At 36.1% G+C, this 26127-nt stretch overlaps 1 protein-coding gene across 12 annotated transcripts in view; it reads left to right on the forward strand.

The window, feature by feature from the left end:
- Nucleotides 1-26127, forward strand: part of WNK1 (WNK lysine deficient protein kinase 1) — a 145842-nt gene that overhangs the window by 48001 nt on the left and 71714 nt on the right. For all 12 annotated transcript variants that reach the window (XM_036252532.1, XM_036252531.1, XM_036252526.1 and 9 more), the window contains exon 2: nt 11692-11864. In XM_036252532.1, coding sequence (XP_036108425.1) covers nt 11692-11864 — 173 coding nt within the window. The remainder of the gene's footprint in view (nt 1-11691; nt 11865-26127) is intronic.

Raw genomic sequence — 26127 nt, forward strand, 5'->3', positions numbered from 1 at the left:
CCTTCGAAGAGGGGAATGGGGGGAGAGGGAAGAGGGAAGAGGGAAGAGATAAACCACAGAACTTTTGTTCTGTATGCGTAACTAGTAGACATAGACAACAATGCTGGGCGGTGGGGGGTCGGGAACAGGAAGAGGGTGTCAATGGGGGAAAAAGGAGTAACAAAAGTAAATTAATAAAAATTGGGGGGGAAATGATAGAACTGTATAAATTAGTACACTTCTGGTTTTAGAACACACCCATTTTTCTTAAGCTAGATTTCGAAGAAGGGATGGATGGAGAAGTTTGTAAACAACTTGGTTCTTTTTTACTATTCTTTTGATGACCATTTTGTCCTTTTGAAACAAGTATTATGTCAGAAGAGTTCTTAGAAGATTTCACCCCCCATAATTATATCTATTGAACTATTGAGGAAAATGTAATGATACAGACTCTCTTCTCTGGGATAGACCCACTTCCTCTCTAAGGGTGCCAGACTGGAAAGTCATAAAGAAATTTGTATTAGTAGTTTACTCTGTTGATTTGGCCACATAAAATCCATTTTAATTTTCATATTGTATTTCAAAACACCTTAAAATCCTGTTAAATGTTTGTTGTTAACAGTTGCGGTTTTGCATGAGAATCATTTATTTTGCTTCTATTAGTTCTTTCCCCAAGCTTTCAATCTTTAGTTATTCTGGAGTTTCAAAAGAAGACAAGTTACCTGTAGATGAAAAGGCAAAATACTTAGTAGATAGAAGTATTTAGAAGTATAAAAAGAAGTATGATATTTGAGTTGTTATTAGACCATGTAGGCCTGTGAGAGATATGCCAGACTTAAGTAATTTTTATATGGTTACTTTCAAAATACAGAATAATTTTTTAAAAGAATTTTTCCCCCTGTAAATGGAATTGAAACCCATGATTGGTTGGAAAGCAGTGTTTCAAACTGCTGTTCTCTCTGCCTGGAGACAAGTTTTTATTTCTATATCCCAACACCCAGTAATTAGTATCACTTTAAACGATGGAATAGATAACCAGGTCTTTGCTAAGTCAGTGTGGTGCAGAAAACGATAAGGAGGGAGCACCCCAATATTGACCTAAAATATTTTAATCAAAGAATTTCAGGCACTTCTCTCCACCCATATTTCGATATGTAAACTTATCATATAAGGTCTTAAGTTAGTAACATTTTTAATATTGCTAAAAATAAAATGCTACTGGCATTTAAATGTTAATAATACTTGAGGGCCAGATATTTTCTTATGTACAGATCTTAGCTTTAATTATTGAATATTTCAGGTTTAATTAATGAAATCTCATTGTTTCAGTCACAATTTATTTGGAAGTTTTGCTCCTGGACACAGGATTGCTCCTTTAGAAAATACTGAAATAAATGTAGGAATAAAGAGAAAATGCCTCTTGGGGATGCTTAAAATACAGTAACTTATTAAAAACAAGGAACTGAAGATGTGTACATTGCTGTAAGGCCATTGTACCAAATATTAACATTGTGTTTCTAACCCAAGAAGAAATTGCATCAGCAAATAGCTCTACTGAGCACTCCTATTTGGATAGTATTGAGATGAACAATTGTTTCAGTTGTTGCTCCCCCCCCCCCCCCCCCCCCCCCCCCCCCCCCGCCCAAACTCTCAGCAGCCTGGAACTGTACATGTTATGGGAAGTCATATGACATGATCCTTGGTTTTGTTCATTTAGCCTGTCAAAACAATTTTATGTAGGTGGAAAGAAATGAATGAAATGAATAGAGTGAGTTGGCTACATCAGCTCTAGTGTGCACTGAAGGTAATGAATGCTGCAGTTGGAATACTGTCACAAGCCCCCAGGACTATCCAGTTTGATAATGCTGGGAGAAAACTACTAAAAAGCAATAGTGGCTAATCTGTTTTAAATTTCATTTGATTATCATTGTCTTCATAATAAGTTGGTAATATTTAAACAAGATATATTCTTCTTATTTTACCTTTGGTAATTTAGTAAAGTACTTAGTCCTTTTTGTGATTTCTAGTTAATAACTGAAATATCAATATGTCTTTTCAAAGAAGAAAATTGTTTTAGAAGCTTTATAAATTTTTAAGATTGTCTTGTATAGTGAATAGAACATGAGCTTTAAATCAAATCTTCATTTAATTCTTGGTTCTGCTTTTCATGTAAATTTGAGGGAGATGCTAATTTTTTTTTAAGTCTGTTCATATGTTAAAAGAAAGTAATATTACCTATCTTACAAGGTTTTTCTGATATCTAATGAGAACAGAAATAAAACAGCCAGCTAATAAATAGCAAACACTTGGCAAAATTTTTTAAACCCCAGCTGCTCTTACTGGTCTAGATGCTTATGTTAATTTTGATCTAATTTACTGTTGTCTTAAAAATTCTTTTGGATGTCAAAATAATGTTCTCTGAGATGTTGACAAGTTATTGGAAGAAACACCAAATTATTTGTTTGGGTTATTTCCCCCACTTAGTTGATAATCTGTACCCACCCAACTATATTTCTTTTAAAAAAAATACTTTTAGCACTGGCCGGTTTTGCTCAGTGGTTAGAGTGTCGGCCTGCGGTCTGGAGAGACCTGGGTTTGGTTTCCACTAGGGGCAAGTACCTCGGTTGCAGTTTGTCCCCGGCCCTGGTTGGGTCGTGCAGGTGGCAGCCACTTGATGTGTCCCTTTCACGTCGATGTTTCTCTCTCTCTCTCCCCTTCCCACTCTATCAGAACAAAATATCGAAAAGTATCCTCGGGTGAGGATAAAATAATAAATAAATAAATAAATAAATAAAAATTAAAAAATACTTTTAATATTAAAGATTTAAGCAAGGTTCTCAAACCCCTTAAAATCATAAATAATTTCAAAGAGGATAAAAATGTCCGTTATATAAAATAACTTCTATTTACAGTATAAATGACTTATATACAAAATTAAATAAAAGTTAATGTTACTCCGATAGAGTTTTAAGATGGCCATTTAGTGTATTAAGAAAAAATGGTAGATTTTTGGTGAGGAAGAAGATCCTGTTTGTTTGTTTTTCTTCTTTATTTATACTTTGCTATAAATAAGTAGTTGGCATCTTTTTTACAATGAGCTTTTACATACTGTATTTAAAAATCAAAAATGGCAACTAACAGCTTTGATTTTTGCAAATTGGTCATTGTTTTTGAGTTTTGTTAGATTTATTAAGACTCAGAGGCCCAATTTCAATTCTCACCTTTCTTTTAAAATCCTAGGAATAGGAATTTCTTTTATCCTTGGGGGAATGCTGACTGCTTGTTAATACATACACAAACTAATTTTTATGGAAAGCACATTCGTGGATTCATTCAACACATGCTTATTGAACAAGTCCTTATGCAAAGATTCTAAGGAACACTGAAAAAGGATTTGTCACTGCTTTTAGAATAATCCTCAATTAATATTATTTTGTGACTAAATGCTCTGAAAGAGGCATATACATAGTTTATGAAAACATATCATTGTGGAGGGGGGATGATTTAACCTATAGTGAGGGGCAGTCAAGGAAAATGCTCCTGAGGAAATGAATTGATCTTTGAACAATGACTGGTCATTAGGTAGGCAACTATAGATGGATAAAGGGCATCCTGGATTGAAGGACCTGAGTGGGAAGAAGCATGCATGTTTGAGGATGGAAAAGATTAGAGTGACCAAAAATTAGGCTCAAAGAGTGGGCAAGAATCGTACAGTGTGGGACCTCATAGGTCACAATGACTTCCACCTTTATCCTAAAGGATATAGAAAGCCAGTAAAGAGTTTGAAACAGAGTTATGGCATATAATATTTCATTGAATCTGAAACTCTTAATAGTATGGCATTCTAATTTTAGAGGTGTTAAAATGTGAAATATTGTATTTCTAAGAATTAGTAGGCATACTTTAGAATTGATTAAAGTGATATAAAAATATTCTGGCTGTATAAGAACAAAGTGGAAAATATATTGTACAGGGTAAGATTAGATGTGAGGAAACGACTTAGTAGGTTTTGCAGGAATCTAGAAGAGATGATGATGGCTTGAAATAGGATAGTGGTAGTAGAGAAAGACATAAATTACTTTGAGTAAATTTTCAGCAGAAAGAATTTACAAGCCTTGTGCACTTTAGAACATTGTTAAAAATTTGGAATTATAGACATGATAGGAACAATCTTAAAGGAAATTTTAAATTATAATTAAACTTTAAGTAACAATATAGAGTGATTTATGCTACAGTCTTAGTTCACATCTAGTGACAATTTCTGTCTAAAATTACATATACTGATTGAGAGAAAACATTTACAATAGAAGGTTCAGTAAGTTTTTTAAACCATATAAAGAATTATGTGAAAGTCCTATATAGAAAATTATTCAGAAGTTAACTTTCTAAGTTGTCGCTGTTAAGCACTATATACTACCTTATCCCATATAATATGTATTCCAAGTTTCAGCTACAGTGGTCTGATATATTTTCCAGCAGTTCTAAACTATGAGTGAAAAAACACATTTAAATAAATTAATTAAAATTTTATAGCTTACTCTTACTAATGTTTTGAGTCTTTTCTCCTCCAGTCTATCCTACATTCCCAAGTTTGCCTTTAGCAAAAGGTCTTAAGCATCTCAAGTAGTATGTGACTAGAACTATGGATGCTTACATACCTAGGATCTCACTTAATTTTTCAGGTAACCTGCTGATAGTGGTTCTTTTATTTAAAAGGCTAGCTAACTCTAGTTAATGCATACTTGTGAACAAAGAATTGGGTCTTTTATGATATGCTCTCAAAGTACTCAATGCTTCTCTCTTCATCATACTTCAAAAAATTAATGTCTCTGCCTCTGCACACTGTAAGGTCTAGGATAGCAGAGATCATCTGTGATGTTCATCATATCCTGTTGTCTGACATAGTGTACCTAAATATTATTTAATATTTAAGTAAACATTTATGAAGGTGTACAAAAATTACTAAAACTAAAATAAATGTGTGCTACACAAGATAAGAGTATTTATCAAGATAATCAGTTGAGTAGACTGTAGTATATTAAAATATAAAAATTAAATATCACTCAATGATAGGTGGAATATAATTCATTTGGTTTGTGTGATTACTGTCTTCTAATTGCTTTGAAACTGAGCTAACTTTTCACAATTTATTTAAAATAAGTTTTCTTAATACAACTATTGTAAGGTTCATAATAGATAAGTGAGTCAACAAGCGATCTAGATTTTTCTTATTTTTTTCTGTATAAATTTCCCTTAAATGAAGAACATTTAAGAATGTATGGTGAACAAGATTTTTAAAAAACATTGGGAAACCCTATTGTCAGTAAAGGGAAAACTAAGCAAGCTGAAAACGTGCTACTGTAAAACACTATTATTTTGAAATTTTGATGAAAAGAACAACAAAAACCTATTATTTTTAGTGCATAGCTGAATTTATTCGAATGTAAGGATAATCTCCAAGGTCTGAAAACTAAGAAGAAACGTAAAACCAGAGCAGGAAAAGTGTGAATTGACACTAGGGCTTTTCTGGGACAGTTGCCAAGCTTGTTAACTAAGAGGCACAGTTTTACTGTCTATCTGAGGATAGAAGTCTCAAGCTCAAGCAGTTATTGGAATTGAGATCCAATATAGTTGTTCTTTGAAGAGGAAAATGAAATGAAATGACAAACTAGAAGATAGTGGGATAAATTCACAACTGAGGATATTCCAACAAACAGATCACAGTTTGAGATAATCACATGAAGAAACAAACCAACAGAAGTGAGTATCAGCAGCTAAAACAGTAGGCAAAATTAGGTCTCCAGTAACTGAGATAAAGATGGTATTGAACTGAGTCTGTAAAGTAAGTTATATTATAAGAGAACGGGCTAAAAACTAAAACATCAAGGTGGTGTTGGAAGGAGTAGTGAATGGCTGATTTGATAAAGACCCAAACAGAGCTTCAAGAAATGAAAATGCTTCATGATTAAAAACTAAATGAAAAGTACCATCCTTCCTCAGTCATCTGGCCCCAGTTGCTTTGACTTGTCCATTGGCTGTCTGTCCTCCAGGAAAGGAATGTATTGGAAGGATAACCCAGGATGAAATACCTAAGCTGCCATGCATCTTAGTCTTAGTGGATGAGGTATGTGACTTTGTGGACGGTTGTAGCCTCCAGTTGGGAGTGAAATGAAGTGATAAAAGGCTGTGAAAGGGAGCTTTTATGGAACTTCCAGAGAGGCCAATCTTGCAGTGATAATTTAGAGATGGAGCAGGACCCAGAGAGAGAAGAAATTCTGAGGAGGATGCTGGGAAAACCTGCTTGTTCATGAAACAGGCATGGAGTGTGGAGATGGGAGGAGATCATTGCAAATTGAGCTGTCAGTAATCATGGCTCATTCACAATCCCACATGTAGGATTACAACTGAGGGGAAGGGGAAAATCTGTCCTCCAGGCTTTGGGCATGGTGCAATGGCAGGAGCATTCCTTCCCTACTGAAGCTTCAGTAAGTGCCCCCACCCCCACCCCAATCTTTTATCCCCCTAGCTTTGTTTAGGATGCTAGGGAGAAAGTAGGGACTGGAGTGGTGACAGAATTCCCTTTATCAAGACCCTCAGTGGGTACTTTTAATGACTGGCTGCTTGACTTTATGTTTTGTTTTCCTCGTGGATATTCAAATATATACCTCTCTCACCTATATATCTAGCCTTCCAAGACTTGTAAGGTCAGTTGAGAGTGTACACCTGGTTTGTGTTCATCTCTTAATTTCTGGATCAGGGGCTGAGACCTTGCCACATGTCCTTTGTACCTAAAAATTTAAGAGGTAATAAAATAAGCAGGTTAGATATAACTCAAGAGAGAATTAGTAAATAAGACAGTAGATCTGAGAACATTGTCCAGAGAACATTGTCCAGAAGGTAGCAGAGAGAAAGAAATGAAAAGTGAGAGAGAAATGAAAAGATATAAAGGACAAAGTTTCTGTCTCTCTCACCTCCTCACTCCCCCCCCCCCCCCATAATATATACAAACTAACACACATATAAAATCTTACAAAGAAGAGAATGGAGAAAAGGAGGATGCAATATTCAGAGAGATAATAGTTGAGAATTTTTCTGACTTAAAGACAAATACTTAAATGTGTTTACCTAAAAAACTATATGCATGATAGTGAAGGTGCAGAGCACAATTTAAAATAATAAAAATTGTTTAGAGTAACCAGAGAGAAAATGCAGATAACCTACAAGGAAGACACTTATACTGACAGCTACAGTAGATACAAGGCACCATGAAACAATATGTTAAAAGTGCTGAAAGAAAAATAAACCAACTTATGATTCTATATCCATCTCAACTATCATTCAAGAGATGAAATAAATATTTCGAACAACCTAGGATTATGCCACTAATTGATGTTTACTTAAAGAATTTTGAAAAATTTATTTCAAAAATGAAGAAAATTGAACCCAGAGAAGGGAGTAAGTAGCAAAGTGGAATGGTGAATAAAGATATATAAGCATATACTGTTTAATAATTATAATGGTGCCTACTTAAGGAGTAATAGGATAGAACTAAAACATTGGGGGGAATAATGTATAAGATGGGGAAGGATGATTTAGAATAGTGTTTGTTTGTTTTTTTAATAGTAGGCAAGTTATATGTCAAAGTTTTAAAAATCTATATACGTTACTTGGGGAAAAGGGTTTTATACAGTGTCATTCCAAGTAATATGCCTTTAATTAAAATTTTTGATAACCTGATAGTTTTAGTTGGCTTATCCTATGATTTCTGTGTTATGAAAAGAAAAGTCTTGCCCTGGCCGGTTTGGTTCAGCGGTTAGAGCATCGGCCTGTGGTCCAGAGAGACCTGGGTTCGGCTCCCGCTAAGGGCATGTACCTCGGTTGCAGTTTGTCCCGGCCCTGGTTGGGTCGTGTGGGTGGCAGCCACTCGATGGGTCCCTTTCACATCGATATTTCTCTCTCTTTTCCTCTCTGTCCCTCCCACTCTATCTGAACAACAAAAAAAAAAAAAAAGGAAAAATGTCCTCGGGTGAGGATATAAATAAATAAAATAATAAAAGTCTTCTCATGGGAATAAAAGCAAGATAATTTAGAACATAAATTGGGGGAGGGTGCTATAGAAAGTGTTCCTACCAGGTGTGAATTATTTTAAAACTATAGCAGTGTTATTAGTGCAGGAGTAGACAGACCATTGGAACAGAATATAGAATTCAAAAATAAAACTGCACCTATATGGAAAGGATGGATTGTTCATCAGTGGTATTGGGATTACTGGTTGATATAGAAAAAAAGTAATAGCTAGTCCTATTTTTACATAAGCCGGTAAATTCCTCAACACATAAATTCTCAAGTGTGGCAAACAAATTTATATTTAAAAAGTAAAAGAAAAATTATAGTCTCACTATCTGGGAGAATTACTGAAGACATAAAATCCACCTACCACAAAGTAAAAAAGATAGATAAGTTGAACTACAGTGAAATAACAACTGTGAATCAAAGGACATCATAAAGAAGGTGAAAATACAAACTACAATTTAGAAAATATATTTGTAACTCATAAAATCAGTAAAAGATTAGTATCTAGAATATATTAAGAACTCCTACAAATAAGATAAAGCAACAAATGATATGATTGGACAGTTTACAGAAGAGGAATCTTAAGTAATCTACAAAGACAAAAAAAGCTTCTTATGCTTATTATTGATTCTAAAAATCTAAGCAACAAGATATAACTTTACACTCATCAAATTGACAAAAATTAAAGTCTGATAGTACTAATTGTTGGCGACTATATCATTAGAAGAGTAAATTGGTACAATCACTTTGAAAAGCAATTTGTTGATACCTATGAAAATTAAAGATGCCTATACCCTATGATCCAACAATTCTACTGTTAGCCATATGTCCTAATAGTTGTTCTTAATATTTTTTTTATGCCTCAGATCTTTTTTGAAGGCTGGTGAAAGCTAGAATAATATTTGAAGTTCATACAATAAAATACATAAGATTATAATGGAAATTAATATTGAATAGTTATCAAAAATTTTTAAATTTGTGATATAGTATACATTATTAATGCATGGTAATAAAACCTACTGAAAGTTTAATACTTGTCATATCTTGAAAGTAATGATTTGTGTAAATGCTATTTTGATATAATCTGCAACCACTGTTATGTGATATGAATAATCTAGGTCAGTTAGTAACAAAAATCACAGGTACTGCTGAATGTTATTAGGTGTATACATTAATAATTCAAAGGAGATATTAAATTTCAGTTCATGGTAAGTGAAAAATAAAAGGTTTATTTGTTTTCATATATGTTCACAAACCTGCCATAAAGGGTTTTGTGGATCCCAAGTTTAAGAATGAGTGTCCTAACCTGGCTGGTTTGGCTCAGCAGTTGGAGCGTCAGCCTGTGGACCAGAGAGTCCTGCTAGGGGCACGTACCAAAAAAAAAAGAATGAATGTCCTGGCCTGACCTGGTAGTTCAGTTGGCTAGACCATCATGATATGCCAAGGTTGCAGAGCACATAACAGAATCAACCAATGAATGCTTAAATAAGTGAAACAAGAAATGAATGTTTCTCTCTCTCTTTCTCTCCCTTCCTCTTGCTCTAAAATCAATTTAAAAAGAAAAAAGAACCCTGGCCAGTTTGGTTCAGTGGTTAGTGTCGGTCCATGGACCAAAGGATCATGTACCTGGGTTGCAGGTTCATCCCTCGCCACCAGGAGGCAACCAATTGATGTGTCTCTCACAGGTCGATGTTTCTCTCTCCCTGCCTCTCCCTCCCTCCCACTCTACCTAAAAAGAAAAAGTTAATGGAAAAATATCCTCGTTGAGGGTTAACAAAAAGAAAGAGAATGAATGTCCTACAGACACCCTTAAATGTATATCCAAGATTAACTGCAACACCATTACAGTATTATAATAACAAAGAAATGGGGAAGAACTTTAAGATTCATTAATAGATTTTATAAATCTAATACAGGGTGTGGCAAGCGTAGGTTCACAGTTGTGAGTACATGAAACCAGAGTTTATTCTTGTATTATTATTTATTAATTATTGCATCATTGTCCATACAAATAACTGTAAACCTACTTTCCCCGACCGTGTGTGTGTGTGTGTGTGTGTGTGTGTGTGTGTGTGTATACACTTTTTTAAATCCTCATCTGAGGACATTTTTTGCATTTATCTTCAGATAGAGCAGGAGGGAGAGAGGGGGAAAGAGAGAAAGAGAAACATCGATGTGAGAGAGACATCGAGCGGTTGCCACTCACACAACCCCAACCGGGACCAGGGACAAACTGCAACCAAGGTACATGCCCTTAGGGGGAACCAAACCCGGGACTCTCTGGTCCGCGGGCTGATGTTCTAACTACTGAGCCAAGCCAGCCAGGGCCCACCCTGTATATTTAGACAGTGGATAACTGTGTAGCAATAATAATGAATGGAGCCAAGTTATAATAATATGGTAGATGTCTTGTAATGTCTCCTTGTATACCATCATGGATGATCTCAGTATTGAGTGGTAAAGAAGCAAGTTTCCAAAGAATACACATGCTATAACATTATTTATGAAAATTTAACATTTCATATAAAGTGTAAAAACCTATACAGGAATGGTATGTTCAAATTCAGGGTAGTTGTTATTCAAGGGTAAGGAACTGTGATGGGAAGGGCAATCTAATTACATAGGGGGCTTTTAATTATGTTTGTGATGTTTAATTATTTAACTGTATGATGGAGACATTACTTTATTGTATACTTGGAATATTTTGTTAAAAGTACGTATTCTTTTGACAGAATATTAATGTGAGAGAGAGAGTTTCAATTTTAATTTACATGACAATTCAGAGTTTGTATATATAGGACCTTGTTAAGGGAAAAACAACATATTAAGTGTTTTTCCCCAGTTTATCTCAGATAGGAACTAACCTGTGAAGTGCCAGGTGCTGTAAACATGTGATGAGCCCTGGCGAGTTTGGTTTAGTGGTTAGAGCATCAGCCTGCGGTCCGGAGAGACCCGGGTTCAGTTCCCTTTAAGGGCATGTACCTTGGTTGCAATTTGTCCCTGGTCCTGGTTGGGTCGTGTGGGTGGCAGCCACTCGATGTGTCCCTTTCACGTCGATGTTTCTCTCTCCCACTCTATCTGATCAAAAAAATGTCCTCGGATGAGGATAAAAAAACAAACAAACAAACGTGATGAAAGCATACCCAGTAGATTATTTAATTCTTACAACAGTCCTGTGAGATGAAGGTATGTATTCATGTATTCATGAAGGAAATTTTAACCAAAGCAAAAAAAGAACTGGAGTTTATATTTAGACCTTTCTACCCCCCAAATCCATACTTGCTTCATGGCATTAAATTGAATATCTCTAGCAATAGATGACTGGTTTCGGAAGTGATAAGTTAACTGAACATACAAATTGAGACTGTGTCTGAGGCATACATTAATACTACTGATACTAAAATAATCTCAAGCATGATTTTATAACCTAAAGTTTTCTTAAATATACTTTAGCCTGTTTTTTCACCCTCAAATCATAGGCTGATGAAATTATTAGTTATTAGTAAACTTAGTGTTAAACAGTGTTTCTGTTTTAACACTTTGATCTTTATAATTTAGTACATGTTTACCATCTAAATTTAACCGTAACTTGGTGTTTTATTATTTTAAACCACGTCTTGTTTTCATTTTTGATCTTAGGATCGAAAGTTAACGAAGTCTGAGAGACAGAGGTTTAAAGAAGAGGCTGAAATGTTAAAGGGTCTTCAGCATCCCAATATTGTTCGATTCTATGATTCCTGGGAATCCACGGTGAAAGGAAAGAAATGCATTGTTTTGGTGACTGAACTTATGACATCTGGAACACTTAAAACGTAAGTCCATCAATATAAAAGCTAACCAAGAAGTATGATATACTTTCAATTTTCTTATGTTAGCCTACTTTTGGCCCTTCAACTGTTAGTATATTAGCACATTTTCCTGCCTATAAAGTTCTCAGGTGTATAATGTGATTTTATAATTATTTATTGGTAAGTATCAAAATGAGATGTTATTGCAGAATAAACATAGTTATTTTAAGTCATAGTACTTGGTGATTCTAAAATAGAATGGCTAAGGGATCAGAAATCAAATGACATTAAGGTAGCCCTCTAGTGGTTAAAATGAGGTTGAAACTCACTGAGAAGTTTTACCCATTATTTTATCACTTTGTATTGGGCAGTTTTTGCTGCACCTATGCAACTATTGTATCAAATACTGTATTGTGAACATTATCACTAGGTAATTTTATTTCTCATAGCCTCAAAAATTGAAAACCAAAACAGCTAGACCTATTATCTCTTCTAGCAGTACAGATAGATCAAATACAGAAATTCCCTGTTCCCTATTATAAAGAGTTTTAAGGTAAGAGTTGGAGTATGCCTCTGGAATCTCAGGTCTCTTTTTTTGTACTCAGTATCTATTTGTACTCAAGACGGGAAACTAGTATAAATTATGTGGTTTAAGGTATGTGTCTATTTTAATATGTTTTTATTGATTTTTTTAGAGAGAGAGGAAGGGAGAGAGAGCGATAGAAACATTAGTGTGAGAGAGAAACATTGATCGACCCCCTCCTACATGCCCCCAACCAGGGAACAAGCCCAAAACGTGGGCATGTGCCCTGACCGGGAATCAAACCGGGACCTCTCAGTCCATGGGACAAAGCTCAATCCACTGAGCCACACTGGCCTGGCTGTGGTGTAAGGTGTTTGTTTAAAAAAATATGTATTTTCTTTATTGATTTTAGAGAAAGAGGAAGGGAGAGGGAAAGAGAAATAGAAACATTCATGAACGAAAACATTGATTGGCTGCCTTCTGCATGCCCCCCACTGGGGAGTTGGCCCACAACCTGGGCATGGGCCCTGACCAGGAATCGAACTGGTGACCTTTTAGTGCATGGGTCGATGTTTAACCACTGAGCCACACTGGCCAGGCGGTGTAAGGTTTTTATTGTGACCTTTGCATGTGTAATCAAGTTAAGATGAGTTCATATTGGATTATAGTAGGTTCTAAAGTCAATGACTAGAGTCTTTCTGTGAGAAAAGAGAGATTCTGTTATAGACACACACATAAGAAAGAGCATATAAAGATGGAGGCTGAGATTGGGGTGATGCAGCTATAAGCCAAGGAACAGCAAGGGTTTCCAGGAGCCACAAGAAGCCAGGAAGAGGCAATGAGGGATCCACTCTAGAGCCTTTAGAGCAGCGGTTCTCAACCTGTGGGGTCACGACCCCTTTGGGGGTCAAACGACCCTTTCACAGGGGTCACCTAAGACATAACAGTAGCAAAATTACAGTTACGAAGTAGCAATGAAAATAATTTTATGGTTGGGGGTCACCACAACACGAGGAACTGTATTAGAGGGTCACGGCATTAGGAAAGTTGAGAACTATGCTTTACAGGGAGCAAGGCCCTGCCTAAACTGATTTTGGACTTCTAGCCTCCAGAACTTGAGAAAATCAATTTCTGTTATTTTATGTTACCAAGTTTTTAGTAATTTGTCATAGCAAACCTAAAAAACTAAACATCTCATTGTAAATGATGATGTGGCTTTATATTTAATTATAGAGAAAGATGTGTGTGATCTATTGCCAAACCAAAAAGAAAAAGAAAAAAGTTATAAATACAGATTCTACCTGAGGTGTTTTTTGTTTTTGTTTTTTTTCATTTTTTATTTTCTAGTGTTGGCAGGGTATACAACTCTGGGTAGTAATGTTTCTGGTGATCTCACTTTCCACATAATAAATATTTTTCTATTAGCACACTTTTTATAATCAGGACAAATAAAACTATTTTGGGTATTGATAGTACAAAGATACACAACCGAAAGGGTATATTGCACTAAAACGGGTGGGGAACGTCCGGCCTGCGGGCCGTATAAAGCCCTTGAAATCATTTGGTCTGGCCCTGCCAAGGCAACCACAGGCGGGACTCAAAATTCAATAAAATCTAGGAATTTTTTTTCATAGCAACATATATTGATATTAAGTGAATTATAATAATAACATAAATTTTGAGGGACAAGCAAGGAATGTCCATTATGGGATTGACAGGATACACAAGTACATGATGGGACACACTGATGCTTCTCCTCTGCCTGTGGCCCATCTGCCTGTATTGTGGTGACTCAGAGGACAGTCAGTGTCAGGCAAGCCGGGAATGTACACATTGCAAAAGTGTTAACACACTGTGGCAAACTATGGATCATTTTCGACACCAACCTTTTTTTTTTGTTTGTTTGTTTTTTTATCCTCACCCGAGGATATTTTTTTCCATTTTTTGTACAGATAGAGTGGGAGGGAGAGAGAGGAAGGGAGAGAGAGAGAGAAACATCGACGTGAAGGGACACATCGAGTGGCTGCCACCCGCACGACCAACCAGGGCCAGGGACAAACTGCAACCGAAGTACGTGCCCTTAGCGGGAACCGAACCCCAGTCTCTCCGGACCGCAGGCCGACGCTCTAACCACTGAGCCAAACTGGCCAGGGCTCGACACCAACCTTTATCCACACATCCACAATCAACAATCCTTGCAAAAAAAGTCTAATCCAACTTTATCTACACATCCACGATCAACAGTCCTTGCAAAAACTGAATCTCAGATGAAGATTAAGGAAATTACAGTACACAGAAAAGACCTTAAGAGTCAATGATACGAACATTGGATATGTTTGAAATCCAAGATGCAGGATTAGAACAGCGAGCGATCAAAGCAAAATCATGTCGCTGGTGACACACACACTGGATAGTTATTAAAACTTAAGTGGTGTGATGTCTACAAATGCCAACTACTGAGAAAAGAAAAGTTGATGCAGAGTGTCGATCTTTCTAAGAAAAATGGACAAATAATTATTTTTTGTTGAAGTCAAGGGCAAACTTGTGTGCCTAGTTAGTGGTGATGTGTCAGCAGTAATGAAAAAGGTCAATCTGGAACGTCACTACTGCTCAAACATGCTAAACTCAATAAATAGGGAGGCCAAATGCATCTGGATAAAATCAATGCTCTTCAGCAGGGTTTGGAATCTCAACAAGCCACTTTCACTGGGCCTTGTTATGACAGAGACGTTATTCAAATGAGTTATGTAGTGAGTGAACTAATAGCACCGAAGCTAAGGCCTCATGTAGAGAGAAGGCAAGTTTGTGAAAGAGTGCTTGGTAGCTGCTGCAGAGTTGTTAGCACCAGACAGAGTAAAATTGTTTCAGAGTGTTAGTTTGTCTAGGAGAACTGTCTCAGATCAGATTACTGACTTAGCACAAGATATTGAAAAAACAGTGAAGGATGCTGCAGATTTCCAATTTTTCTCTCTTGCTTGTGATGAGACAACAGACATAACAAATACTGCCCAACTGGCTGTTTTCATTCGTGGAATAACTGCAAAGTTTGACAGGAGAGAGGAACTGCTGTCACTGGAAGCCATGCATGGCACTAAACAGATGAGGACTTGTTTGAGAGACTTGTTTTATCAATGAAAAAACTTGAGCTAACATTGGAGAAGTTAAGTGACCTTACTACAGATGGAGCTCCAGCCTTGGTTGGCTCGCAAAAAGGGTTATTTGCATTCATCAAGAAAGAACTGAATCGTCTCAGTCTAAGTGATTTAATTATATGCCACTGCATCATATACCAAGGACGTCTCTGTGCACAGTCATTGCAGCTTAACAATGTGATGTGAACAGTACTGACATTTTGTTAAAAACAGAAGGTTTAACAGCTGCCAGTTTAAGGAGTTACTGAAGGATCTTGACTCAGTACAGTGATCTTGTTTATCACTGTGAAGCGCGGTGGCTGAGTCAGGGGAACATGCTTATGAGGTTTTACAAACTGTGGGATGAAGTCAAGCAGTTCATGGAGATGAAGAGAAAACCTGTTAAGGAAACTCAATGATAGCAAGTGGCTGTGTGATATGGTATTCATGGCAGATATTACCAAGAAACTCTCAGAGCTGAATGTCAAGCTGCAGGGTCCCAACCAGCTTCTCAGCTCCCTGCTTTCAAATGTGAACTCATTTGAAGCTAAATTAAGGCTGTGGAAAGTGTAACTTGAAAGGAATTAACAGGGTGTATTTCCTCAGTCTGTAAGGACAAAAGCCTTCTACCACACTTGAATATACTGGTAAATGTGCAAAACTAATTGAGGCATTTAATTAAAGATTCAAGGACGTGAAAGTAAACAAATAGAATTGAACATCTATGCTACAGAGTTCAATGTGGAACCAGCTGATGTGCCTGATAACCTACAGCACGAAATCATTCAGCTGCAAAGTATTGATGAGCTGAAAACTAGGTACAACAACCTCCCATTGCTTGCGTTCTATAAATGTTACATAAGCAATGATGAATTTACCACTTTGAGGAGACAGGCATTGAAATAAGCACCTGTGTTTGGAACAACTTACTACTGCGAGCAGTTCTTTTCACAACTTACCATCGCAAGACTGACCAATGCAAACCTGGAAAAGCAGTTGTAAATAGCAACATCATCAGTACCAGCTAACATCACACACCTCACCAAAGAGAAGCAGTTCCAACAATCACATTAGGGATGAGTTAATTAAATGTTTGACCAAATATTTTATATGGCCTGTGAATGATATAAATATCCAAATGGCCCTTGGCAGAAAAATGGTTCCCCACCCCTGATATAAAGTGATAAAAGAAGGAATAGAAACCATAATGAAGAAATATAACTTCATCAATAAAAGTTCAGGCATAATTAGAAAATAACAAAGTACTAGAAATGAGTCATTAAAATTAAAACTTCAGTGCTTAGGTTAAACAGCAGACTAGATTGAAAGACAAGAATAAATATGAAGAAATCAGAAAGCAGAAAACGGTGGAAAATACGAAAAAAGAAGAAATGGAATGAGAATTAGATTTAATTTTACTCTAGAAGGAAAAAAAATCAAGAGAATGAGCAAAACAGTATTTGAGAAGAGGATGGCTCAGACTGAGGATGTGTATATAGTGCAAAGCAAATAGATTGAAAGCAAGTCTATATTCATACCTGGAAAAATACAGAACAATTAGGGACATTGGTAGTATTTGGAGAGGCAAATGAGGCAAAAGGGATGGGAAGTAGTTCCAAAATATATGCTTTTTTGGACCTTTTGAGTTTCTACCTTTGTTTCACATATGTATAAATTCTTAAATAGAAACAAACACCCATACCAAAAAAATAAGATGGGAGTATATGATTAGAAAATTTCATTCAGGTGATGGAAATAAAGTTAGATTTTTTTTTTAATTGAGGTGAAATTACTAACATAAGATCGTCCTTTTTAAAGTATACAATTCATGTACAAGTGAGATCATGTCTCACTTATATGTGGAATCTAATGAACAAAATAAGTTGATGAATAAAATAGAATCAGGTATGGAAACACGGAACAGACTATGGAATCTCAGAGGGTAGTGGGGAGGAGGGGCAGGAAGAAATAAACCAGATAATTTATATGCTAATATGCATTGCCCATGGATGCAGACAATAGGGTAATGAAGGCCTAGAGTGGAGCGGGAACCAGGTGGAGGGGGACAATGGGTGAATAAAGGGGAGGGGACATCTGTAATACTCTTAACAGTAAACATAAAAATAAATAAATAGCCCTGCCTGTGTGGCTTAGTGGATTGAGCCATGGTCGATGGTCCCAGGGACTGAGAGGTTCCACTTCTATTCCTGATTAGGGCACGTGTCCAGGTTGCAGACTCAGTACCCACTGGAGGTTTGCAGGAGGCAGCTGATTGATGTTTCTTACATTGATGTTTCTGTCTCTCCCTTCCCCCCTCTCTAAAATAAATAAATAAATAAAGTGTGTTATTTAGTAAATAAATAAATAATATATACAATTTAGTGGCATTTAGTACATTTATGTTGTTGTGCAACCACCATATTTACCAAGTTTCTTGGTCATGAGGAGTTGCTTCTCTTGAAGATTTCAATATTCTCTCTGTCTTTTGCTTTCAACAGTGTGAGTGCAGTGTGTCTCATTGTGGATCTCTTGGATTTTGTTGAGCTTCCTGGATGTGTAAATTCGTGTCTTTTATCAAATTTGGAAAGTTCGTGGACATTTTTTATCAAATATTCATTCTGCTTCTTTTCTGTCTTCTTATTTGGGAATCCCATTTTGTGTATGTTGATTTACTTGGTGATATACCACAGGTCTCTTGTCTCTTAGGCTCTGTGGATTTTTTCTTTACTCTTTTTTCTTTCTGCTCATCAGACTGGATAATTTTAATTGACTTCTTTTCGGGTTTGCATCTTCTGTCTTCTGCCTTCTCAAATCTGCTGTTGAAACCCTTCAGTAAACTTTTCATTTCAGTTATTGTGTTTTAGCTCCTGAATTTCTACTTGGTTCTTTTTTATTATTTCTATCTCTTTATTGTTATTCTCTTTTTGTTGAACTAAAAGATCCTATACTTGCCCTGACCGGGTGGCTCAGTTGGTTGGAGCATTGTCCTGTATACCAAAAGGTTGTGGGTTCAATTCCCAATCAGGTCATATACCTAGGTTGCCAGTTAAATCCCTGGTTGGAGGGGAGGACATATGGGAGGCAACTGATTAATGCTTCTCTCTCTTTCTCTCTATCCCTCCCTCTCTCTTCCCCTTCCTCTCTCTTAAAAGCAATAGAAACATATCCTTGGACTAAGATTCAAATATAAAATTTCCTATACTCTAATAGTTGACAGCCATTATTCTTAGCATTTAGTCTTCCAGTTCTGTGGGGTAGGTACCATAATCACTCTCATTTAACCATGATTTGTTTGTCAGTTTATATGAACTATTTCAGCACTGAAAAGCTAATTAGGAGCTATGGTTATGAAGCTGGGACTTTTTAACTACTAGGCTTTTCTTCAGTGCGATTGGGCATGAGTGAACTGTAATGAAGGACTCAAAAATGCTGTATCAGGAGGATCATTTATCTGTCTATCTGTCAATTAATTAATTGTGTTCTTTCTGCACTGATGATGCCTGATTGTCACTTTTTTTTTTTTTTTTTTTTAGTTTGGTTGTGGTGGTTTTTGATAATATTCCTATTTTAATATAAAATAGTAATAACAAAATTTTTAATGATTTTTAATTTTTTTTATGAGGCATAGTTGACAATACAACATTCTATTAGTTTCAGGTATAAAATATAATGATTCAGAATTTGTATATATTGCAGAATGATCACTACAGTAAGTCCAGTTAACATCTGTCAGCATACATAGTGACGATTTTTTTCTTATGATGACGACTTTTAATATCACTCTTAGCTACTTTCAAATAAGCAATATAGCATTATTCACTATAGTCACTGTACATTACATCTATATCCCCATGACTTCTTTATTTTATAACTGGAAGTTTGTACTTTTTGACTTCCTTCATTTTTTTTTTTGGCCCACCACCACCGCTGCATCTGGTAACCACTAGTCTGTTCTCTATATCTGTGAGCTTGTTTTTTGTTATTTGATTCTCTGTCTCACTTATTTCACTTAGTGTAATGTCATCAAGGCTCATTCATTCATGTTGTCACAAATGGCAAGATTTCATTCTTTTTTATGATGGAATAATAATTTTTGTAATTTTTATTTTAATAGTTGAGAAGACAGTATCACTTCCTACTGGCTAGTGTAATCTTGAAGGTCCTTGTCAAAGTAATAGGATTAAAATTAGGCTTTAAAGGATAGATAGCTTTTCTGTAAGTAGAGAGATGCTATGGGAATTATATAAAAGGAAAATAAAAGGTCATATAGGTTAACTCTTTTGGTTAAAAACAGAAAGTTTATGGAGGAATAATGACAAAAAAGGCTCCAGTTGATATGTTAGAGATAAAATGTAGAGAGTTTTGAAAGAGCAAAAGATTAGTCTGTGCTTTATTAATTTAAGGGTGGTAGGAAACCATTGGAATGGATTATGATCTAGCAGGGATACAATGCATTGAATAATTTGGAAAACATTTTAGCACCTACTGTGTGCCAAGGGCTATGTTAGCATTTCTTTAGAAAGATTTATCTGATGGCAGTATACATAAAAGATTAGAGATAGAGTAGCCAGTCAGGCAATAGCAGTAGCACAAACATAAGAGTTCACTTGCCATCTGTCTTGAAATTAGCTCTGTGATCTTGGGGTCAACTATCCTTATCAGTAAAAAGAAACTTAATACTCTCTACTAAAAGTGGAGGAGACTCTGGTTATTAGCATAGCCTGAAATGTATGCCAGATCAAATGTTTTAAAAATCAGTGAGTTTAAAATTGGAATTCATGAATATTAAAAACCTATTGTGCAGTTTGTCCCCGGCCCCAGTTGGGGGAGTGTGGGTGGCAACCACTCGATGTCTCTCTCTTTCTTCCTCTTTCTCTCCCTCCCACTCTATATCTCAAGATAAAGTAAAAAAATGTCCTCGGGTGAGGATTAAAAAAAAACCTATTGTGTGTCAAAATATGTTATCAACAGAGTAAAAAAGCAATCACAGAAAGAATTGGGGAAAAAGTATTTGAAAATCATATAATTCAAAAGGGATTAATATCTAGAATATATAGAGAACTTCCTAAACTTAATAACATAAAAACAAACAACTTTGAAAAATGAGCAAAGGACTTGAATAGACATTTCTTGATATACAAATGGCCAACAGGTACATGAAAAAGATGTTCCACTCTACTAGTTATTAGGGAAACACAAACCAAAACCACAGTGAGATACCACCTCACACTTGTTACAGTGAATGTTATACAAAAGACAAGAAATAAGTTTTGGTGACAGTGTGGAGAAAAAACCTTTGTGCACTGTTTTTGGAAATGTATGTTGGTGTAGCCACTATGGAATATAGTATGGAGGTTCCTAAAAAAATTAAAACTATCAAATGATCCAGCAATTTCACTTCTGGGCATTTATCCAAATGAAATGGAAACAATAACTTAAAAAGACATATGTACCCCCATGTTTATTGCAACAATATTTATAATTTCCAAGATATGGAAGCAACCTAAGTGTCCAATGAGTGGATAAAGATGGATATACATGTAGTGGAAAACTATTCATTCATGAAAAGAAGTAAATCTTGCCATTTGCTTGCAACAACATGAATGAACCATGTTGGCATTATGCCTAGTGAAACAGACAGAAAAACAAATATAGTATGGTCTCACTTATATGTGGAATCTAGAAAACAGTCAAGCCAAAAAATACCACTAATACCAAAAAAATTCAAACTAAAACAAACCAACAGCAACAACAGTAAAACTCATAGTTACAGAGAACAGATTGTTGGTTGCTGGGTTTGGGAGAGTGTGGGGTAGGGGGTGGGGATGAGTGACACTGGGCAAAAGGTACAAACATCCGGTTATAAAATAAATAAATCCTGGGGACTTAATGTACAGCTTGGGGACAATAGTTAATAATACTGTATTATATATTTGAAAATTGCTAAAAGATCTATAAAGTTTTTATCACAAGGAATCAAATCTGTAACTGTGGTGGTGGATGTTAACTAGACATATTGTGGTGGTCATTCTCAATACATACACATTTTGAAGCATTATTTTACACACCGGAAACTAATGTTATATGCAAATTTTACCCCAAATTTTTAAAATTAATAGAATTATTATATGACCCAAAAATTCCTTTTGTGGATTTATACCCAAAATAATTGAAAAGGGGTCTTGAAGAGATATTTTTATACCATGTTCATAGCAGCATTATTCACAAATAGCTAAAAGGTAGAAGTATTCCAAGTGTCCAACAGTGGAAGCGAATGTGGTATACATGTACAGTGAACTGTTTTTTTGGTTTGTTTGTTGTTTTGCTTGTTTGTTTTTGTTAATCCTCGCTGGAAGATATTTTTTCCATTGATTTTTTAGAGAGAATGGAAGAGGGGTGTGGGGGGAGAGAGAGAAAAACATCAATGTGAGAGAGACACAATCGATTGATTGGTTGCCTCCAGCACACATCCCGACCCAGGGCTAGGGATTGAATCTGCAACCCTGGTACATGCCCTTGACCAGGAATCGAACCCTCAATCCTTTGGTTTTCGGGTTGACACTCTGACCATTGAGCCACACCAGCCAGGGCTGCATTGGGCTGTTTCTCAGCCTTAAAAGGGAAGGAAATTCTGACACATGCTACAACATGAATGAACCTTGAGGACATTATCCTAAGTGAAATAAGCCAGTCACAAAATGACAAATACTGAATGATTCCGCTTATATGAGGTACCTAGAGTAGTCAAATTTATAGAGACAGAAAGTAGAATGGTGGTTGCCAGGGCCCAAGAGCTGAGGGAATGAGGAGTTATTGTTTGATGTATATAGAATTTCAATTTTACAAGATGAATAGAATTTTCTGGAGATGGTGGTAATGATTGCACAATAATACGTATGAGTGTACTTAATTTTATGGTATGTGTATTTTATCATAATAAAATGTGTGTGGCGGGGGATCCAGCGTGTTGAATATTCTCAAAAAATAGAGGTGAAGAATTAATGTCAAGTTCATTTTATAAGGTCAGCATAACACTAATACCAAACCCTAAGATACTATAGCAAAAGAAATTTATTTAGAGCAGTGTCCTTCATGAATATACAGTATGTGGGAATAGTATTTGATAATCCAACATCTATTCATGACTAAAAACTCTTAGCAAAGTACAAAGAGTAGGGAACTTCCTCAAACTGATAAAGAACATCCATGGAAAAACCTATAGCTAAAGTCATAACCAACTGTCTTACTTAACCGTTTACCCCTGAGATTTGGAACAAATCAAAGATGCTTATTTACACCGTTTACATTGTTCTAGAGGACCTGCCCATTGTAGTAAAGCATAAAAACTAGTAAAAGGCATAAAATTAGAAAGAAAGAAAGAAAGAAAGAAAGAAAGAAAGAAAGAAAGAAAGAAAGAAAGAAAGAAAGAAAGATTCCCATGTTTACACCTTATGTAATTGTTTACATGGAAAATTCCAGTTAATTCTAAACACTTTTAGAGAGTTATAAGATACAAGCTTTGCAATAATCTTTTATATTTTATATACTTTATTTTATAGGTGTGAGATACAAGCCAGCATCAACTTTTCCCCAAGCATGTTTTTATTAAAATTTTCAATTGCACAGAAAAGTTGAAAGAATTACCCAAATGAACACATACATAACCACTGCCCAGATTCTCTAATTTATTAACTTTTGCTGCATCTGCTTTAACATATATTCATCAAATCATTCTCCTATCAATCTATTTTAATTTTATTTATTGCAAAATAGGTTACAGACATTAGTATGCTTCACCCATTTCATTAAAGTTCCAGTATTTTTCCTTATGGTAAAATTTATATACAGTGAAAAGCATAAATTATCATTGTGTCATTGGATGAGTTTTGACAAAATAATTTATTCATGTAACCATGTAAAGATGTGAGAATATATGCAGTATCTCATTAAATGCCCTTATGCCTCTTCCCTGGCAGCCTTTCCCTCACCTTTCAGAGGTGATTGTGTTTTGATATTTATTTATTTGTTTAAAATATTTTATTTTTTAATTACAGGTGATGTGTATAATATTAGTTTTAGTGTACCGCATAGTAATTTTATATATCTTACTAAGTGATCACCCCGATAAATCTAGTACCCACCAGGCACCATACATAGTTATTACAATATTATTGGCTATATTCCCCTATGTTGTACTGTACACCCCCAGGAATATTTTGTAATTCAATTTGTACTTTTTTTCTTATCTTCACCTGAGGACATATTTCCATTTTTTGTTCAGACAGAGTGGGAGGGGAAGAGAGGAAGAGAGAGAGAGAAACATCGACATGAAAGGGACACATCGAGTGGCTGCCACCTGCATGACCAACCAGGGCCAGGGACAAACTGCAACCGAGGTACGCGCCCTTAGCGGGAAGCGAACCCGGGTCTCTCTGGACCGCAGGCCGATGCTCCAACCACTGAGCCAAACTGGACAGGGCCAATTTGTAATTCTTAATTCCTTCCCCTTTTTCACCCATCCCCCTAAGCCATGCCTCATCTGGTGACCATTCTCTATGAGTTTATTCTGTTTTTTTTTTTTTAAGATTTCACATGTGAGTGAAATATATGGTATCTTTCTTTCTCTGTCTGACTTATTTCACTGAGCACAATACCCTCTAGGTTTATTAATGTTGCAGTTGGCAAGATTTCATTCTTTTTTATGGTTGAGTCGTATTCCATTGTATATATACATCACTTTTTTTATCCCATTAATCTATTGAAGGACACTTAAGTTGCTTCCATATTTTGGCTATTGTAAATACTGCTGCAATGAACATATGAATGTATATGTTTTCAGATTAGTATTTTGGTTTTCTTCGAATAAATACCCAGAAGTGGAATCGCTGGGTCTTTCTTTGTCTCTTGTTATAGCCTTTGTTTTGAAGTCTGTTTTGTCTGGTATAAGTATTGCTACTACAGCTATTTTCCCACTTTGTTTCCATTGTCATTAAATAATCTCTTTCCATCCCTTTACATTCAGTCTGTCTCTTTCTGTCTGAAGTCAGTCTTTTATAGAAAGCCACATGTAAGGGTCTAGTTTTCTTATCCATTCAGACAACCCTAAGTCTTTTGATTGGAGCATTTAATCCATTTACATTTAAAGTTGTTGATAGATGTGTGTTTATTGCCATATTATTAGTCATATTTTCAATCTTTTTCTTCTTCCTCCTCTTCCTCCTCTTCCTCCTCCTGCTCGTCTTGGTCTTGGTCTTGGTCCGGGTCCGGGTCCGGGTCCGGGTGCGGGTGCGGGTGCGGGTCCGGGTCCTGGTCCTTCAATATTTCTTGTAATGCTGGTGTGGTAGTGATGAATTGCTTTAGCTTTTTCTTGCCTGAGAAGCTCTTTATCTGTCCTTTGATTCTAAATGATAGCTTTGCTGCGTAGAGTAATCTTGGTTGTAGATCCTTTGTTTTCATCACTTTGAATATTTTTTGCCAGTCACTTCTAGCCTGCAGAGTTTCTGTTAAGAAATCAGCTGACAGTCTTATGGGTGCTACTTTATAATTAACTGTTTTTGTCTTGCTGCTTTTAAGATTCTCTCTTTTTGTTTAACCTTTGGCATTTTAATTATGATGTGTTTTGGTGTGGGACTCTTTGGGTTCATCTTGTTTGGGACTCTGTGCTTGCTAGACTTGCATATCTATTTCCTTTGCCAGGTTAGGGAAGTTTTCAGTCATTATTTCTTCAAATAGGTTTTCAATTCCTTGCTCTCTCTTCTTCTTCTGCTACCCCTATGATATGAATGTTAGTATGCTTGATGTTGTCCCAGAGGCTCCTTAAACTATCCTCATTTTTCTTTTTTTTTTTAAATATGTTTTTATTGTTGTTTTTTTTTAGAGAGAGCGAGGAAGGGAGAGAGAAATAGAAACATCGATGTGAGAAAGACAAATTGATTGCCTGCCTCCTGCATGGGGATCGAGCCCACAACCCAGGCACGTGCCCTGACCAGGAATCGAACCAGGGCCTCTCAATTCATGGGACAACGCTCAAACCACTGAGCAACACTGGCTGGGTTATCTTCATTTTCCTTTTTGCCTTTCTGATGGGGTGTTATCTGCTACCTTATTTTTCAAATTGCTGATTCGATCCTGTGCTTCATCTTATCTACTGTTGATTCCTTCTAATGTATTCTTCATTTCAGTTATAGTCTTCATTTCTGACTGGTTCTTTTTTATGTTTTTTTATATCCATTTTTGTGTTTTCTATCTTTTTATTGAAGTTCTCACTGAGATCATTTCGCATGCTTATAACCAGTGTTTTGAACTTTGTATTTGGTAGATTGCTTGTCTCCATTTTGTTTAGTTCTTTTTCTGGAGTTTTGATCTGTTCTTTCATTTGGGGCATGTTTCTTTGTCTTCTTATTTTGGCTGCCTCCCTTTATTTGTTTCTATGCATTAGGTAGAGCTGCTACAGTGTGGCCTTACATAGAAGGTGTCCCGTCAGATCCAGTGGGGCAGTCTTCCTTGTCACCTGACCCTGGTGCTTCAGGTGTGTCCCTTGAGTAGGTTGTGTGTGCCTTCCTGTTGTAATTGAGACTTAATTGCTGTTGGCATATTAGTGGGAGGGATTGACCCCCAGGCTGATTGGTTGTGA

Source organism: Molossus molossus, unplaced genomic scaffold, assembly GCF_014108415.1.
Source record: "Molossus molossus isolate mMolMol1 unplaced genomic scaffold, mMolMol1.p scaffold_m16_p_10, whole genome shotgun sequence".
In the NCBI taxonomy this organism is placed as follows: Eukaryota; Metazoa; Chordata; class Mammalia; order Chiroptera; family Molossidae; genus Molossus; species Molossus molossus.